The sequence below is a fragment of the Rhinolophus sinicus genome, chromosome 8 (genome assembly GCF_057876585.1).
Source record: "Rhinolophus sinicus isolate RSI-liver-muscle chromosome 8, RSI-T2T, whole genome shotgun sequence".
Taxonomy (NCBI): Eukaryota; Metazoa; Chordata; class Mammalia; order Chiroptera; family Rhinolophidae; genus Rhinolophus; species Rhinolophus sinicus.
The window spans coordinates 36,670,675-36,688,924 of NC_142508.1; the positions used below are offsets into that span (position 1 = coordinate 36,670,675).

The following is an 18,250-nucleotide window of genomic DNA, read 5'->3' on the forward strand; positions in this document are numbered from 1 at the left end:
AAGGGTGTGAAGCATTCTGGTTAAAGATCGGGATGAAAGAGGCCTTTGGATAATAGAGCTCCTGGATCATTTTGAAAAGTTGAGGGCTGGGGTCCTGGCTACCTGGACCCTCTATATCTCTTCTATATCGGTTAGAGTTTTCATTTCCTTATTGATCACCAGAGACATAAAACCTCACACAAGTTGGCTGAAACATACAAAGGACTTTATTGCTTGTGTAAGTGAAAATGGGCATCAGGTTAAGTTCTGATCCAGCCGTTCAAATGATGTCATCAAGGCCTTAGTTTCTTCAGAACTTTCACTCTCCGTTCCATATTGTTTCTATCATTCTCAGGCTACACGTTCTGTCTTTCCTACCACTGGTGTCCCCACATAAGCAAGATCTCTCCATGTGATGGAGAAAAGCAACCTCAGGAGACGGTAGAAATGATGCTGGGGAGGTACCACCAATGACTCTTTGCCCTCCATGCACCCAAATCCTTAATGACATTGACACCTGCAGGCAGAGACTTTGGAAAAAGGCGTTTATTGGTGTGGTGGTCTCAACACTCCCCATGGATTGGAACACACGGCCCCCAGGGTCCCCCACCCCCTCCCTTGTATCCCTCCCCCTCCCCACCCTGTCCCCTGGACCCTGGGAATGGAAGACAATGTGGGATGGGGCCCACGCCCCTGTCTGAGGTACAGTCACTGCCCCTTGCCCTCCGCCTCTGTTCTGCCCTCTTCCCCCTGCCTCCCAAGCTCTGGGTGGTGTGGTTTGGGGTGGGTATTTATAGAGGGTCTCCAGGGAGTTGGAGCTGATGACTTGGCATCTTGGTCTGGGCTCGGGATGTCTGTGTGAGGCCTCCCCCCCACTTTGCGTGATGTGTGCCAGGGTGGGGTATTCCTACAATCAGAGCTGAGGCTCTCCGTGTCCCCTCCTGACAACAGTTGCCCACCCTTGGGGGAATGACAGCTGGTCACTGGCTATAGGACAGCTGGAGCCAGGGGGCTATTGCTGGTCAGTCGCTGGTGTGTGTGTTTGTGTGTGTGTCTATCTGAGTGTGTGTGAGGGCGGTCAGGTCAGTCTTTGGGAGGTACAGTTGGTGAGAGGCCAGGGAGTAGTAGACCAGCAAGCCCACAGGTGTGAGCTGGCTGCAGGGGCGCTGAGGGCAGCTGGTTGGTGCCACAGGTGGCTGAAGGGAGTGGAGGTGGGATAGGGCAAAGCACTGAGACAGACAGGTGACCACAGGCACCAGCCTGACAGTGGGATGGAAGCACCGATTGGCCCAGGAGGGGGCCAGAAAGTCCAGGGTTGGGGAAGAGGGGACAGGGAAAGTGGGAAGGTCTCAGGCCGCTGAGCCAGTGATGGGGCCTCTGGCTACAGACAGTTGGTGGCTGACAGCAGGGGGGCCCAGAGCCCAGATAGATTTCCCACCTGCTCACAAAGGCTGAATGACAGCTTGCAGGAGAGTGCGGCACCCCTCCCCACTCCCAACCAGCCCAGGAGACACCTTCTCAGCAGGGAAGGGAGGGGGCAGTGTGCGTGCATATATTGGGAAAGCAGGGAGCTTGGAAAACTTCCCCTCACATCTTCTACCACAAAGCCCCACTACCTACCTCCAGCCCGAGGGGAGAGGCAGCAGAGTTGGGGGCAGTGGACATGGGGGTGTAGAGGAAGGAAGATTACCAAGCTTCCTTCCCTACCCCACCCAACCACCCCACACACACATACACACACGTACAGGCTCACGCGCACACACACTCACTATACACATGCGATCCAGTTGACAGCCTGAGCTAAGAGAGGGGTGTGGGGTGGCAAGGATGGGTGGGGGGGTGGGTCACAATCGGAAATGTGAACGGTGGCGAGAATGGCTGTAGAAAGATGCATAATTTTGCGTTATCCCTCACAGTGATGGGTTCTCTAAAGATCTTTTTCCCTCCTCTTCTTTCTCCTCCTCTCTTCTTCCTCGGTGTCTGAGAGCTCTTCCACCCCTTCGAGACCCATGCCGCTTGCTCCCCCTTTTTCTCTTGATTTCAGCCTCAGGCCCCCACAGGGGGAGGCGAGCTGCACTGGGTTCTTCCTACATCCTCCACCACAGCCAGCCGAGGGCAGAGAGAAGGGTTAGGGGCCCTGGGGGCCTCGGCGCTGAGTTCTCCAGGGACCCTGGGCCTGAAGAAAGAGAGAGGGTCACAGGAGGAGGCCTGAGAGGAGGAGACCCCATGTATATGTCTCTCAGGTGCCTGTCTCTACGTTGGTCCCTGAAGGTCTCGTTTGAGGCTACCTCTCCGGGGGCAGTTCTGAGCCTTTCACTCCGTGTGCCTACTTCTCTGAGTGTTTCGAGTCTCAGCATCTTGCTGAGCATTTGTCTCTTCTGATTTGCTCAGGTCTCCACCTCTTTTCCAGGCGTCTGCCTGGGGCTGTCAATGTCTGTCTTTCTGTCATACAATTTCTGTCAATGCAGCATTGCCACAAAGCATCTTATAGTCAGCATATCCAAAAATGCATTCTTGACTTTTGTTCCCCAGACTGGCTCCTGCCCTGCCCCACCCCCCACTATTTCTCCATTTCAATACTTCGTTACTACATCCCCAATTACCCAGCTGCTCAAGCCAACTATGGAATCGCTTTCCTCCACTCTCCTCTTCCCTCCACCTCCCAAACATCTCCCGGATACAGAGACTTTGTGCCAGCCCCGCACCACTCTTCTCCTGAATGACTGCAGTAGCCTCCTCTCTGGTCTCTCTGCCTACATTTTGCGTCCCCCACAGCCCATCCCTCACATAACAGTCAAAGTGATTCTCTTGAGAAGCCTCAACCACATGTCACTCCCATGTGGCCTCCAGTGTCCTCGCCTTGCATTAGAATAGAATCCAAAATTCTTACCATGGCCCATGAGACTCTGGCTTTCCCTTCCTCCTGACCCCTCTGTTCAGGTCAAGCTGGCTTCCTGCTGTGCCTTTGCATTTGCTGTTCCCTCTGCCTGCAAAGCTCTTCCAGAAGATCTGGGCTGTGCTAACTGCTTACCATTCAGGTGTTCAAATGTTACCCCCTCCAGGAAGCTTTCTCTGATGAACTTATCTAATGCTACCATTCCCAATCCTATTATTTATTTTCTCCATAGCTCTTATTGATATCCAAAATTATTTTTCACTTATTTATGTGTATGTGTTTGCTTTTTTTTATTTGTCTACTTGTTTATTGCTTTTCTACTCCTATTAGACAGAAAGCTCTGCGAGTCCCTAGACCTTGTCTCTTGTGTACCGCCGTGTCCCCAGTGCCCAACGCCTGGCCCTTAGTGGGCGCTCAGCAAATCAATATTCATTGAAGCGATTGGTTGCTTACTCAAATTGCTTGAGCCTCAGCGACCGTCTTTCCTAAATTGCGGGTGAGTCTTGGGGCGTCTCCACCGTCCAAGCCCGGCTCACCAAACCACGACCCCGCCCACCCGCCTAGGTCCCGCCCATCTGCCCAGGCCCCGCCCCTCCGCCGACCGGCGCTCAGACGCACGCAGGAGCCGCATGGAGGCGCTGGACGCTCCGAGCCGGTTGGCGGCGCGACACGTGTAGTTGCCATAATGCCGGGTGCTCACGTTGGCGAAGAGAAGCATAGAACGTGTGCGCTCGGTCTGCACCTTCAGGCCCTCCGCCGTGCCGCTGCTCAGCCTGTCCAAAAATGCATTCTTGACTTTTTTGGGGACCCGGGTCAGGGACCAGGTCGGGATTCCCTCAGGGCGCAGAGCCCAACCCCCCGACTCTCAGGCTCCCGATTCCAGGGAGACTCCAGAGACCCCTGGCCTCGGAGTCTAGCAACTCATGAATCCCAGGCCGCAACCACCGATGCCCCTCTCCAGGCACCCCTGCCCCTCAGGGACGCTGGACTCCCCAGGTTTGTGCCCCCAATCTCTAGGGGCTCCCAGGCCCTGTTGGATCCCAGCCCCAATGGTCTCCTAAAGCTTCCTGCCAGGTCCTCAGCATTGATCCCCGACCTTCTTCCTGAATAGCCTGAGGAGACTGGAGGAGACCGGGCTCCAGCATTCATTATCGTGGGACCCAAGTTTCCAGAAAGTCCCCATAATCTTGCTGGGGCCCAGTGTACCCCTCAACTAGAAGCTGGACCACCCCCCAGTTCTTGGGACCTAGGACTCAGCTACTTTCCGCGTGCACCCCCCCCACCCCACCGCAGTCCAAGGTAGCAAGGAATGCCCTCCTCCCACAGCCCACCCCGTGCTGTCCTCACAGTCTGTCATCCTTGTACCACTGGAAGTCCGCGGGGGGCACCGCCATAGCTTCACAGCGCAGGAGGGCGGCCCGGCCCAGGGCTGTGCGGGCGCTGGTCACGTCAGTGATGGTCGGAGGATCTGGCGAGGGGCGAGAGTCAGAGAATTCTCCCAGCCAGGTGGGGCATAAGGGCTGCTGCCCCCAGCCCATCCTCCCTCCTTCCCAGCCCTCTCTTCCCTCAGATCCTTCCTCCCCAGGGACCCAGTGCCAGGGGAGCTCACAGTTGACTGTGACCAGCACACGACGGCTGTCGGGCGCCGAGTTGACCCCGTTGTGAGTCACGCACTCATATTCCCCAGCCTGGCCCCGCTGGATGTCGGAAATCTCAAGGATCTCGCCCTCTGAGGTGAAGCCATCTGTGGGGTTTGGGAAGGGGAGGGGGCGGGGCCGGACACAAACACTTAACACGGGACAACACGGGTACAACACGGACATACATCAGCGGGGTGGGCACCCCAGGGCTTGGAGTGCCAGGGTCAGTGGGAGACAGGAGGGGATGTGGAAGTGCAGGGGGCTGGGATTTCCTGCCAGGGGCGGGGCAGGGAGTGAGGATCTGGGAATGGGGAGGGTCTAGAGTTTGCGGGTACCAGGGGTCCAAGGATCTGGGAGCACATGACTCCAAACCTGGGGCTCAGAGGACCCAGTGAGGAGGCTCCCAGAATCTCGGGGCTCAGAAAGATCCAGGAAATGCAGACCCAATGGGGAGTGTCCAGAGTACTGAGGTCTAGCTTTTGGGGTTCAGAGAATCTGGATCTGGTGATTGGGATCAGCAATTCAGATATCTGGGGTCTTGGACAGATCATCAGGCTCAGAAGACCCTTTGGGACTTAGGGCATTTGGGGAGCCAAGATCTCAAGACCAGGGATGTGGGGCTCAGATGACCCAGTGGGGGAGGGCCCAGGGTCTGAGACCTAGTTTGGGATCTCAGGGGATTCAGTGACCATTGGTCTCCAAAGACCAAATGAATGAGGATCTAGGGATCTGGGAAATGGCAGTGGAGATCCAGGTAAAAGGGGCAGCGGGGTTGTCGGGATCTGGGAAATCACGTTCAGGCACCCTGATACTATGTTTGGGGGTAGCCTAGAGCCGTGATTCTCAGCTCAACCATCAGAATCACCTGAAGGCTTGTTACAACAGTTTTGAGGGGTGGTGGTTTCTATTCATCAGGTCCGGGGTGAGCCCAGGAACGTGCATTTCTGGCAAGTCCCCAGGTGATGCTGATGCTGCTGGTCAGGGAGACCCCGCTTTGAGAACCACTGGGCTGGAGCATGCAGCAGAGATGTAGTGATGCGACCAGCAAATACAATCATGGGTGGGGACCACTGGCTGTGACCTAGCTCAGGCCACCTAGTGACAGGGATCTGAGTCCAGGAGAATCCTATGGCTGGTGGGGAAGACATTAGGGATATTGGGGGTAGGGATGCGGCGGACTGGGGAGGGGTGCAAGCTGGGGTCTAGCAGGTGATTTGGAGGAAATGGCCCAGGCCTAGACGGCAGATGGTGAAGGCTCTAAGGCTGCTGGGGAAATAACAGGATTGGGGTGGTAGGGGGAATCAAGTCATCACAAGCGTTCAGGGGATCAGGAATGGAGGAAAGGGGGACTGGAGAATCTAGCTAGGGAAATAGGTAAATGAGGGGCCCAAATTGTGGGGTGGGGGAAGGGGCTTTGGGCCAGGGGTGGGATCCTCACCTCGGAGCTGCCGCCAGGTGACCGTGGGCTCTGGCCGCCCCACAGCCAGGCAAAGCAGGTTTACATTGCCCCCCTCATTCACTGTCACAGGTGAGGAGATGTTCACGATGCGGGCAGGGACTGTGGGGGTGGGGCGAGAGGTCAGCTAGAGGCTGGGTATGGGCTCCTAGGACCCGGGAGTCCTGGCCCCAGCCCCTCCTCCCTCAGACCCAGGAGTCCAGCTGACATTCCCTCCAACTTTCTGCAAGATTTCTGTGTTTCTCCCATGCCTCTGCATCTGGCTCCTTGTCTAACTGCTCATCTTCTGTCCTCTTCACTCTTTCTCAGTCTGTCTCTCTCTCTGCCTTCATCCTAACTTGGTTTCTCTATCTTCTGTTCTGAATTTCTCCCTCCTCATCTCTATTTTTATTTATTTATTTATTATTTAAAATTAACTTACTTAACAAATACTCATATTGTGCTTACTGTGTGGTAGACCCTGTTCTCAGTGTTTTATAAAAATTAACTCAGTAAACCCTCACTACCACTCTCTGGGGTGGATGTGGCTATATTCATCAATTCTAACACATGTGGGTGTTTTTGGTTTGGTTTGGTTTTTTGTGTTTTTTTTTTACCTCATTTGATCATTTCTCTAATCAGGATGCCAGAGTTCAATTGGCAGGGTTTTTTCTTTTCTAGCAGAGCATAAAATAAAGGTCCCCTTGCCAATTAATGATGTCTTGGATTTGATGCATGTGAGGAGTCCGAGACCTCCCTGCTTGCTCAGCGTCCTTCCACTGGTGGGTGGTGGTGCTGAGGTTGGAACCCAGATGGTCTGGTGCCCTAGTGGGGCTTGTCATGGCCCTGCTGGGCTGTCCCTGTGTCTGGGTTCCCATCTCTGATTGTTTCCTCCCTCCAGCCTACTTCTGATGCTGTTTGAGGCAGCCTCATTGCTCTCTCTGCCTCCTGCCCCCTCCAGGGATCTCTCCAGCCCCATCTCTCCTCTCTGAATTCTGGCGCATCCTGCCACATGGGACTCACCTCTGCATACCTCATTCATTTTCTCTCCCTACCCCTGCATATACCGTTCCTTCTCTGGCACCAGCTCTGTGCCTAGCTGAAGGTCTCAGCTCAGACATTGTGTCTGGGAAGCTGCCTGTCCTTGGAAAGTCACCTCTAAAGGGGCGGGCACTGCTGACGGGCTCTTTCTCTATCCCCAGTGCCTGGAGCAATGCCTGCACATAGTAGGTGCTCAATAAGCGGGATTGAGTGAATGAATGTGGTCTTCCTATGAGTATACCTTCCCCTCACCCTGTAGTTCTCCTGCCCTAGAAGCTGTCATGCTGAAGCGTCACTCTCTGTGTCACTGTCCCTCCCTCTCCTTGGCTGAAATCCTGTGTCTGCCTTCCACGTGGGTGTATCCTGGAATCGGGGAACACAAGGGTCCTCTCCCGCTCGCCCTCCCTTGCTGTTGCCCCAGTGGCCTCGATGGAGGCAGGCTCACCATGCACAATGAGGTAGACCTGAGTGGTGTACGGCTGGTGGCGGGTCTGGAAGGAGCAGGTGTAGAGGCCTTCATCACCCAGCCCCACCTGGGTGATGAGGATGGAGAACTCCTCGGGCGTGTTGATGAGCAGACGCACCCGTGGGTCACTGGTCCAGCGGTCATTGCCCGCGTACAGGATGTTGGAGCGGTTCAGCCAGGCCACTCGGGTCACATGCTCGTCGATGAAGCAGCTGCCGGGGAGGACCAGGAGTGGAAGGTTCTCTCCCCCACCCCAGCCTGGTTCCCCCATTGTGGGGGCTTGTGAGGGGGAGAGGAAGGCTCACTGCACCTCTACGTCCAGCTGCAGTCCTGTGAGGCAGAGGTGGCTGTGCCCACTTTAAGGTGGGTAAACTGAGCCTCACAGAGGGAAAGTTGTGAGCCCAAGTGCAGAGACCCAAAAAGAGGAGGGAAGACACTCTGGGAGAGGGGAACAGAGATACAGAAAGATGAGGGACAGAGACCCAGAGAGAGGAAGGCAGAGAACCAGAGAGGGGACAGAAACCCCGAGTGGACAGAGGCAGACCTCCAGGGAAATCATCCTGACTCTCCTTTATTAAGCAGTTACAGAATGCTGTGTGGTGTGTGTATAGACCCTTGATCCTCACAACAACCCACACAGTGGTTACCAGTCCTCTGCCCATTTGACAGATGGGGACACTGAGGCCCAGAGTCCATGCCCCTAACGGCTTCTCTCCCGACGGGAAGGTGCTGGGCTATGCCTCAGGTCAGGATTGTTTTTCCTTACGGAAGGTGAGGGGGCAGGACCCCAGTCTTTGGGAGGTCTTCTGAGACCTGTACCTGAGGGTGGCGTTGTCGCCTTCGCACACCGTGTAGTTGTCAGCAGGAGAGCTGAACTCCAGGCTCTGGGACAGCAACCCTGCGGACAGAATGGGGGAAGGGCCGGCTCAGAGTGGCAGGGCCTGGGCTGGGACTGGGCCCTCGGCACGGCAGAGACTGTGCTCATGCACACACACATGCACATTCCCACACCCACCTGCACACGTGTTCATCGATGCTTCCAGAGACACACATAGCAGACACACAACACATACCTTCCCAGAGGCCCACACAGACTCAGATGGACTGGGACACACAAACCTATATACCTCCAGAGACACTGAGACAGCACCTCATCACAGCACACAAACACACATGTACACGTGCAAGACATGTACACCAACACTCACATACGTACGTTCACACGTATTCACATTCACAGATATTGTGTACAGACATCCACATAGATGCACACATAGATACATGTACACAGATGTATGTGTACAGACATACATATGCACATATATGTGTGCACACAGACACATACATACAGTGTGCAGACACACATGGATTTAAGAACATATTCATACATATATATGCAGACACACACCCCCAAACGCACACATACATGCATACACATGGATGGTCATGGGTACACATATTCAGATGCATGAATACAGAGATACACATATACACACAGATACACGTACATTTGCCACCAACATGCAGATACACACATGTGCACACGTTAATTCAGGAATACGTGGAAAGACACACATAGAGCTGGCTGCATGCAGGCACTCAACACCCACGTACGTGCACACATACAGACACAGATGCAAGCACGCACACACACACATACGTATATATACCAGACACACATCTGTCAAGGATGCACAAATACACCCTTAGACATGGGGCACCGCCACACACAAACCTTTGCAGACTCATACGTCTACACAGACACACCTGTGTGCGCATGCTCACTTGGGCACGCTCTTGTGGGTGCAGGCCCATGCCTGCCCACTCACTCCAGTACAGCTTGCAGACCCCATTGCCGGGCAGAGCCCCCACCCTTCCCATTCGTCTCTCTGTGGATTGTGGTCAGCAGGCTGGACTGGAGCCAGGAAGTGGGGGCTGGGCAAGTGGAGGCATCACATGGAGATGGCACCAGGCTGGGGAGAGGCTGGATGACCTTGGACGCCTGGGGAGGGAGGGCCCTGCCCTGCCCCAGGATGAGGCGCTAATTAATCTGATGAATTAATTGCCCGTACAGCCCCAGTGACTCCCTGGGGCCCTCTCCATCAGCAGGCCCTCAGGATAGGGCTGGGGCAGAGCCAGTATGGTGGGCTGTCCCTCAACCTGGGCTCACCCAGTCGCTCCTGGGCTTTGAAGACCCCAGGAAAGAGGGAAGGGGCTCGCCCTCCACTGTTGTACAGGGTACACAGTCACACACAGTCCTGGTAACAGCAGATGGCCAGGGGATGGACACACATACCGACACCCACTCGGCCACCAGGGTCCAGGAAAGACACACAGAGTCAGTGCCAGGCCAGGAAACAGTCCCACACCCAGTCACACGAATGGCAATCGGTCCTTCTCAGAGGGAGAGGCCCATAAACACTCATGGTGACACACAGCCCAGACACACACCCAGCAGAAGACAGCTCTCTCCCAGGAGCATCTCTGTTGTCACGTTCAGGCACAAAAGGATGTGACAACAGAGGCTAAGCAGCCATTGCACACTGAGTCACCCCACCACATACAACCCAGTTACACTGACACCAACAACCCCCTCGCCCCCCCCACACACAGGTGCAAAGTCTATACCTGGTCACAGCCCTGCCCAGGGAGCTGTCTCACATACATGGGCGTGCACACACACCCGCTGACCTAATTGGCCACACTGACACTTCAGCCCGAGGGCCATGCTCATCCCCACCCCCACTCTGGAAAGTCGTACACGGAGCTACAGCCTGTGTAATGACACAGCTGCTTTGTCACAGCCTCTGAAATACAAAGGGGCTGCTCTGGGCCAAGAATCGGGTGCATGCAGTCACACTGTCACCTATAATCAGATCACACATGGCCACACACACACACACACACACACACACACACACACACACGCGCCACAGGATTTGTCATACTCCTGGTCACACACATCCTAGGCCAGGGCTTCTCCACGTTGGCACCACTGATGCTTGGGGCTGGATGATTCTTCATCGAGGGGCCATCCTGTGCAGCGTAGGACATACGGCAGTATCCCACTAAAGGGGTCTTGGCCCACTAAATGCCCGTAGCTCCTCCCACCCCACAGTGGTGACAACCACTGCCAGATGCCCCCTAGGGGGCAAAATCGCCGCCTGCCCCCCATGACAGCCATTGTCCCAGGTTAAAGGAGGAGGACCCCGGGCTGGGGTTAAGGATGGAGCTGTCCAAGGTGCCACTCAAGCTTCAAGAAACCCAGGGCTCCTGGGCTGAGCCCCTGACTCCAGTCAGGAGACACCACAGGGGCTGGGTCCACAAACCAGGGTTCTGGGGTGAGGAGTGCATCCCACACTGGCAGGCAGGACCCTAACCAAATGTACCGACAGACAGTGGCACTGCTTGTCAGAGGGGTCTTTCCAACACTCACAGAGGCCCTGCCCTTCCTGGCACTTGGTGTCTGGGGACCTGGAGTCACTCTCCTGCCTCTTCTCCCCTAGTGTGTATGGGGCCCAGCTTTCCATCTCCCGCTTTTCTCCCCATTCCACTCTCCCTCCATTTCCCATCAAGACACTTCTCCTTCCCTAGGGACCTAGTATAGTGGGGCCTCCCCTGGGAGAGACGGCCCATTTGAGCCCACTAAGCTTCCACCCTGCTCCTTGGATCAGGATGGTCTGCTTCCCAAACCTGCTCCCCCATGATAAGGCCCGGAGTGGACCATTTCTGTGTCCCCAGCACACCCTGGAGCCTGGGTGAGAGCAGTCCCAGGAGATGTGTGATGAAGGAATGTTTCAAGTGGGTCTCTGATTCCTGATCTGTATGTCTATACACCTGATGTCATGGGTCTGTCTGTCTGTCTTGCATAGTTCCCAGACTCCAGGATCAGGAGGCCCCTCATGCTGAGTGACCTTGGGGAAGTTCCTTCCCCTCTCTGAGCTTCAGTAAATGGGGGGTGGGGGTCAGGTTAGTCACTCCACCACCTGCTCTGTCCCTGAGCCTGGCCCCTCCCTGTCTGTGCCCTGATCACCCTGGATTGTGTCCGGGTCTGCTTCCCTCACCAGAAGGGAGCCCCTCAGGGCAGGGCCTGGGTCTGACCCACCTCCAGGGCTCCAGCTCAGCTAGGCTCAGGGCCTGCCTCATAGGAGGCCTCAAGAGATGTTTAATGTATAAACAAGTTAGTGCACATGAGGTCCACATTGAGGGACTTCTGCTTGGAAAACTCTGGCTCAATTTTGGGAAGTCCTCCCTGCGTCCTTCAGGCCCATCTGTGTCCCCACAATGCCTGGACTACCTCCATTAGAGCTCAGGTCACACTATCGTGACTGTAGGTCTCCCCCATCAGACTAGAAGCTTCTTGAGGGCAGGGCCTGTGTCTGACTCAGGTCTGTGTCCCCAGCATCTCCCAGCAGAGGGCCTGGCTCCCAAAGGTCTTGGAAAATATTTGTTGAATGACTGAATGTAAATGGATGTGCCTACAACATGCTTCTCCAACTCTTGAACTCCTACTCACTCTTTAAGACCCAAAGTCAAATGCCCCCTCCTCCAGAAGGACCACCCTGAATGTTCAAGGCAGAGTCTCCATTCTCTCTCATGGGTACTTTCTGACTCAGCTGGGACAGTGTCCAGGGGTGCCTCTGCCACCTGGCCAGTTCTCCAAGGGCCTGAATCTTGGCTGTGTTTAGCTCAGAGCAGGGAAGTGTTTGTAGAGGGAATGGGTGGTCACTAGACACTGGATAAAGAAGTCCTGAGCAGACTGGGCTGGGAGATTGAATGTCTGCCCCACCACTTCCTGGCTGGGTGACCTGCTAGCCAGTCTGAACTTCAGTTTCCCCGCCTGTAAAAGGGAGAAAAGTAATAGTTCTTCCCACTGAGGGTTTTTGTGAGGGATTCCCCAAGAACATGCTAGCAAAATGTTTAGCTCAATGCTTGGCATGCAGAAAGAGCCTAATAAATGCTAGCTGTTCCAAAGCACACTTTCTTTTTAAAAGAACATCTATTGCTATCCCTGGTTTGGAGTCAGTCTCCCAGGAGTGGGGCACAGGAAGAGCAGGGCGAATCTGGGTTGTAAGTTGCTCTGTGCCCAGCACCCACTCGAGTCGGTGACTCATATACAGATAGATGCCCTGTTAGCTTCTGCTCTGACACCACCAAGTCAGCATAAGCAGGCCCCTAAAAGAACAGACTGGGGAGCTGGGCTGCCCAGGTTCAAATCCCAGCTCTTCCTCTGTGTTGCCCAAGTTACTTCATCCCCCAGGGACTCAGCTTCTCCACCTGTAAATGGGGATGATCACCATGCCTCCCTCATTGGGGATCACGCTGTGGGGAGAGCATGAAAAGAGGTCATTCAAATAATGAGTTTAACACAGTACTTGCTAGTCAGATGCCTGCTAACAGCTGCACGGGGGGATGATTGGCAGGTGCCAGCCTGTTTGGGGATCCAGTGGCGACTGGAGAGACCACCGCAGTCTCTGTCAGTCCAGACTAGTGGCCCTCATGCCTATTTGATAAATCAAGGGAGGAGGGCCATAGGTGGGTGAGTTCCTTCCTCTTGAGACAGAAGGGGCTTTCTAACAACTGGGTGACCTTGAGTTGGAGACAAGAACCTTCTGCTCTCCTGGAAGGAACTTAGAGGAAGCTGGGACCCTCCAAAGCTGGTAACCATCAATGAAGGGATGCTTGGATTCCACAGTCCTGGAACCCACAGATGGGGAACCCAAGGCTTAGGAGTGTGTGTGAGCCAGTGGCAGAAGCGTGGCTGGACCAAGGGGGTGTAGAGACCTGTTGGGTGGGGGGGGTGGGGTGGCTCTGGCCGGGGAGAGCAGTGAGAAGGGGTGGGGCCTGGCCTCACTGCCACTGAGGAGCCTCCAGACCCCTCTTCCTCACTGCTGACCTTGGAAATCCAGTGACCTTTGCATCACTGATGCCTGGAGTCCAGACACTAAGCAACAGTCCTGGAATTTTCTGCTGGTTCCCACCTCAGGGCTTTGCCTCTGCTGTTCCCTTGGGTCTTTTGAAGGCTGACTTTTCCCCTTCTTTCAGTCTGAACTCTACTCGCAGCTGTTCAGAGATGGCTCTTTTGACCACCTGAGCTCACATGGCCAGTTCCTCCCCCAAATCATTCTGATTTTCTTAACATTACCTGTCACCCTCTGAGATTACCTATTTACTTGCAGAATTGTTTCTAGGTTTTGTCTTAGTTTTTTGATCTCTCTCTGTCCCACTAGGATCTAAGCTCCGTGAGGGCACTGACTTTGTCTGGCTTACTCACTGCTGTGTACGTGTAGATCCCCAGCACCTAGAAGAAAGACTGTGGGCTCAATAGATATGTGCTAAATTAATGGATAAGGCAGAGACCATAGTCTGAACCGGGGGACACTGGTCCTGCCCCGTGCTTGCTGCAGCTACTTGTGAGTGTGTGTTGTCATAAAGAATATAGAAAAAAATAAAGATAGAACAATATCTATGGATACCAGAGAGGTAGAAAAAAAGTCAATTGCAGAGAAATGGGTTTATTTTGTTTCTCTCTTGGGAAAAACACCAACAAATAAACCAATCCCTTACAGATGCAGAACTCTGCATGTCCGACTTTGTCTAAGTGAGAGAAAGCTGTGAGAGGATGTGCTTGGGTTGTTGACCCGGGTCTCTCGGGATAGTGGGGATGCTGTGGGATTTGCTCTTATACATACAGCAGTGGACTGCTAACTGGCACACATTCCTCACACAATTTGAAAAACAAATGAAAAACAGAAGACGCAATGTTGTGTATCTTCCATGGGCTTTTTCTCAAGGAGCCCCAACTGTCAGTGGGTGAATGGGCAGGGGGGGGCTGCCTTTCCACCACCTGGTTGTCTCAGTTCACCCGCCCCAACCCCTCTGGCCTTCAGTTCTCAGATGGGGACGCTAAGGCCCAGAGGTGGGAAAGCACTTGGTCACCTCCTGGCTCCGTTAAGCTCCCAGCCCAAGATGTGTGGACACCAGTGATTTCGGGGGTCCTGAAAAGTGGGAAATGGGAGTTATCTTGAGAGTAAAGGGAGAGAGATAGGGTAGGGGGAAGTGAAGGGAGAGGGGAGGGAGTGAGGGGAGGAGAGGGAGAAGGCGGAAGGCCAGAGACAAGGAAAGGACAAAAGAAAAATGAGAGGTGTCAGTGACGTGAATTCCAGAAGTGAATGAGGACCAAGGCTCGTGTGGGGGAGCCAGGAAGGGACAGAGAGGCACACATGCTGTGACAACGGGAAGCAGTTCTAAAGGCAGGGAGGGACAGATGTGGAATTGTGCTGAGACCAGCAGGGATGGAGAGACAGAGACCCAGGGACAGAGACACATGGACTGTCACCCAGAGTCAGGGAGCCTCCGGAAATAGTGACTCCTAGAGAGACCCAAAGAGACAAGTGAATGAGACAGAGAAAGACACAATCAGGCACTTGGAAAGTCAGACAGTGAGTCAGACAGGTCACACGTGAAGGAGCACTCAGACTGTCTGCACCAGGCAGGGACTGACGCTCAGACCTGCTGTGGCCCAGGCCTGTGTCCTGCCTGGACTGACTTTCGTGTTCGGCCGTGACGTGTGACCGTGGGCGGCTGCAGGTGCTGCTCCTGGTTGGACTCGGTGTCCATGCTTATGAGGCTGTGCAAGCCCGGGTGTGTGTGGGCGGGAGGCAGAGAGCTGCCTCACTGAGACTGCTGGGGGCTCTAGGTTGTTCCTGACGGTGTGTCCCTGACTCTGTGACCCCTGTTTCGAGGCAGGGCCTGGGAGAATCCTCCAGAAACACTGAATTAACCCTGTTGCTAGCCTCCTGCCTAATTGCTCTCCCCTCCCGTCCTCAGGGGCATCTCCTGGACCATCCCAGCTGCAGCCCCGCTACAGGGCTACACATCCTCTATCCAGAGACTGCCCCGTTCACCCCAGTCTCCCACTTTCCATTCTCCCTTCCCAGCTCCACAGTCTAGCCCCCACCTCCACTGGAGGACTGAGATGAACACTTTGACCCTGCGTTAACCCTTCCCTTCCCACCCTTCTCAATCTGTCCCTTCCTCTGTCCAGCCCGAAGAAGGCAGGTATTCCAGCCAGAGCTCCCCACATCTGAGTCCCCAGCCCAGCACCCAAACTTCCTGTATCTCCATTACCCCACATAACTGCAACCCCCCAAATACCAACACTTTCTCCCAACCTAGATGACCCAGCTGGAGAATTTCATCCTCTTCCCAGCTAGGAGAACAGCCCCCCCCTCTTTTTCTGGCCCTGGGATGGAGGTCTGTGGATACCCCTGCCAGCCTCCTCCTACTGACCCTGGGAAGACACCATACCCCCACCTTTGCCCACAAACGCCTGCCCTAGCCCTCAGGCCAGGACCCCCTCAGGGACGCTCTCCACACAGAGAGGAAGACCCCGATGGGGCATCCCCCCCTCCCCCCCGCAACCCCCCAACTCAGTTCAGAGATCCTGTTCGGGGACCCTTACTTCAGCGTCGTATCCCCCTCCCTGATCCGGAGCAGCACAGTCCCGACCCCAGGCCCGAGGCAGGTGTCCGTGACCCTCTGGCCGGCCCGGAGGAGCAGACCTCCGCCCCGAGGCCCAAGCTCGGGCCCTAGGACATGGACCATCCCTCGGGCACCAATCCAGTAGTCCGAGGACCCCCTTCCCAGTCCCGGGATGCAGCCCCCGACCCAGTCCAGACCTCCGCGTCCGGGGGACTCCCCTTCCCCGCTCGGGGATGCAGCCCCCACCCCCAGTCCCCGCCCGGGACCCCGGCGTCCCGGCCGAACCCCCCCCTCCCCGCCCTCCGCGCTGCGGTACCTCGGCTGATGACGGCCAGGCCGGCCAGGGCGGCGGCGGCGAGGAGCCGGAGCCGGGCCCCGGGCGCAGGGGGGGGCATCGCGGCAGCGGCGGCGCGAAGGGGGAGGGGAAGGGGGGGCCGGTCCGGGGCGCGCGAGGCCTGGGGGGAGAGGGGGAGGGGGAGGGGGACCCCGCCTGCGGCTGCACCGGCCCGGGGGGCGGCGGGGGCGGGGGGAGGGGGCTGGGGGGGCGCGACGAGGCGGCCGGAGCTGCTGCAGACCCGGGGAGGGGGGCGGCGCAGACGGGCAGGAAGACAGACCAATCAGAATAGGCGGGGGGCCGGGGAGGCGGGGCCGAGAGGGGTTGCTTGTGGGCGGGAGAGGCCTTTGTTACTGCGGCCCGGCCCCTACCCCCTGCTGCCTCGATCCCCGGAATCCCGGGTCTGGGACCTTTCTAGAGCCCACCTCCCTCCTGCTTCGGGTCCCAATGTCATCCTCCCTCAGATCCAGGAGACTTGTCCCTGAACCCCTCCTCCTTTAGACCCAGGAGTCCAGGCCCCCATCCCCTCCTCCCTCAGACCCACGAATCCTGGCCCCCAGCCCCTCTTCCTGTGGGACACAGTTCAGTTTCTCCTTTCATGAATAACACTGACTTTGGAAGTGAAATTACCTTCTTCCTTCTACCCCAACCCTCATTCCCAGGATGACGGGAATGGAGAGGGACTGGGGGAACCTGATCTTGGGGCTGGGGGAGGGGGAGATGGCAATCCAGGGCTTAGGTGCAAAAAGTCCGCACTCCCATTCTTTCTCAGACTTGGCTGTGTGACCTTGGACAAGTAACTCCTCTTCCTAGAAACTCAGCGTCCTCCCTCCAGGTTACTGAGAAAAATAAGAGATCCTGGGGGAGGTGCTGGCTCTGCCCAGCACCTTGACTACCTGGCTCCATGGTGCATCCCCTTACGAGGCATAGTCCTCCCTCCTGCTCCCTTTACTGTCCCCTGTCCAGTCCTGCTCAGCCTCTGAGGAGAGAGGAGAACAGTCTCTGAGCCTACTCCAGGTCTGGGGCAGCTGGAGGCAGGAATTTTTGAAGTCACACCATAGAGGCTGTTTTACCTCAAAAGGATGTCCATCCTCAATCCTCCCCCATTTTCCCCACATTTGCAGGAGCTGCTGCACTGCATCCTAAACAGACTCTACTCTGTCCTCTTCCCCGCCAACTCCACCCTGCTCTGAGGTGCCACTGGTTCCCCCCAACGGTTACTCTGACTACAGCAGCCAATGACCTGGTCTCCGGGCCTCCACCTGTGCCTCTACCTTAGCTCAACAACCCCTGAAACACAGAAACCAACTGGTGCCCCACAACCACTCACTCCGCCCCAGCTGCTCTGCCTCTCTTTCTGTTCCTTGAACAACACAAACCTGTTCCAGCCTCAGGGCCTTTGCACTTGCCGTTCCTTCTGCTGCAATGCTCTTCCCACCAGCAAGACTCTTTATCACTCAGGTCTCCCCTTTAAGAAGACTTTGTAGATCATACTAGGCAAAGCAACCCGCACTCCCAACACAGTATTTGTCATACCTCTGTTTTTGTTTTCTTTACCTCTGTTCTGTGTAGCCTTTACCACGTCCTTATTTCATGAGTTCACTTGTTTGTTTCCAATCACTTCCCCTCCATGCCCCACTTCCAGAATGTAAGCTTTGCTAGGGCAGGGTTTTTTGGGACTGCTGAGTCACCTGGAACATTCTTTTCCACCTAGGAAACTTCCGAGCCCTTCCACACCTAAGCCTCTCTCCAGTATCTGGGGATTCCATTTGCACTTGGCAAGGGGTTTGCATTCTGATTAAAGACACCTCCTTTTGGCAGGACGTGGGTTCAGAGACAGAGTGTCCCTTCCCTATCTATGCTTCTGCTCAGATTTGCAAATAAGAGGCTTTTCTTGGACCTATACTGCTTTTTAAAAACATGGTTTCAATTACTAACATGTTCGAATCCAGAAATTTCACAGTGAAATCTGAAT

General features: G+C 55.5%; 1 protein-coding gene across 2 annotated transcripts; it reads right to left on the bottom strand.

The window, feature by feature from the left end:
* Positions 1-183: 183 nt before the first annotated feature.
* On the bottom strand, positions 184-16,403 carry IGLON5 (IgLON family member 5). 2 transcript variants are annotated; one of them, XM_088800032.1, is made up of 8 exons: positions 16,258-16,403; positions 8,277-8,355; positions 7,437-7,669; positions 5,954-6,073; positions 4,485-4,619; positions 4,223-4,343; positions 3,478-3,648; positions 184-2,155 (listed from the first exon to the last, which is right to left on the bottom strand). In XM_088800032.1, exons 1-8 carry the CDS (start codon positions 16,334-16,336, stop codon positions 2,026-2,028), a joined length of 1,068 nt encoding a protein of 355 aa, XP_088656158.1. In that variant the 5' UTR covers positions 16,337-16,403; the 3' UTR covers positions 184-2,025. The 2 variants fall into 2 exon arrangements, with proteins under 2 accessions (XP_088656158.1, XP_074171676.1); XM_074315575.2 differs by having other exon boundaries at positions 3,494-3,648; positions 16,258-16,402.
* Positions 16,404-18,250: the final 1,847 nt, after the last annotated feature.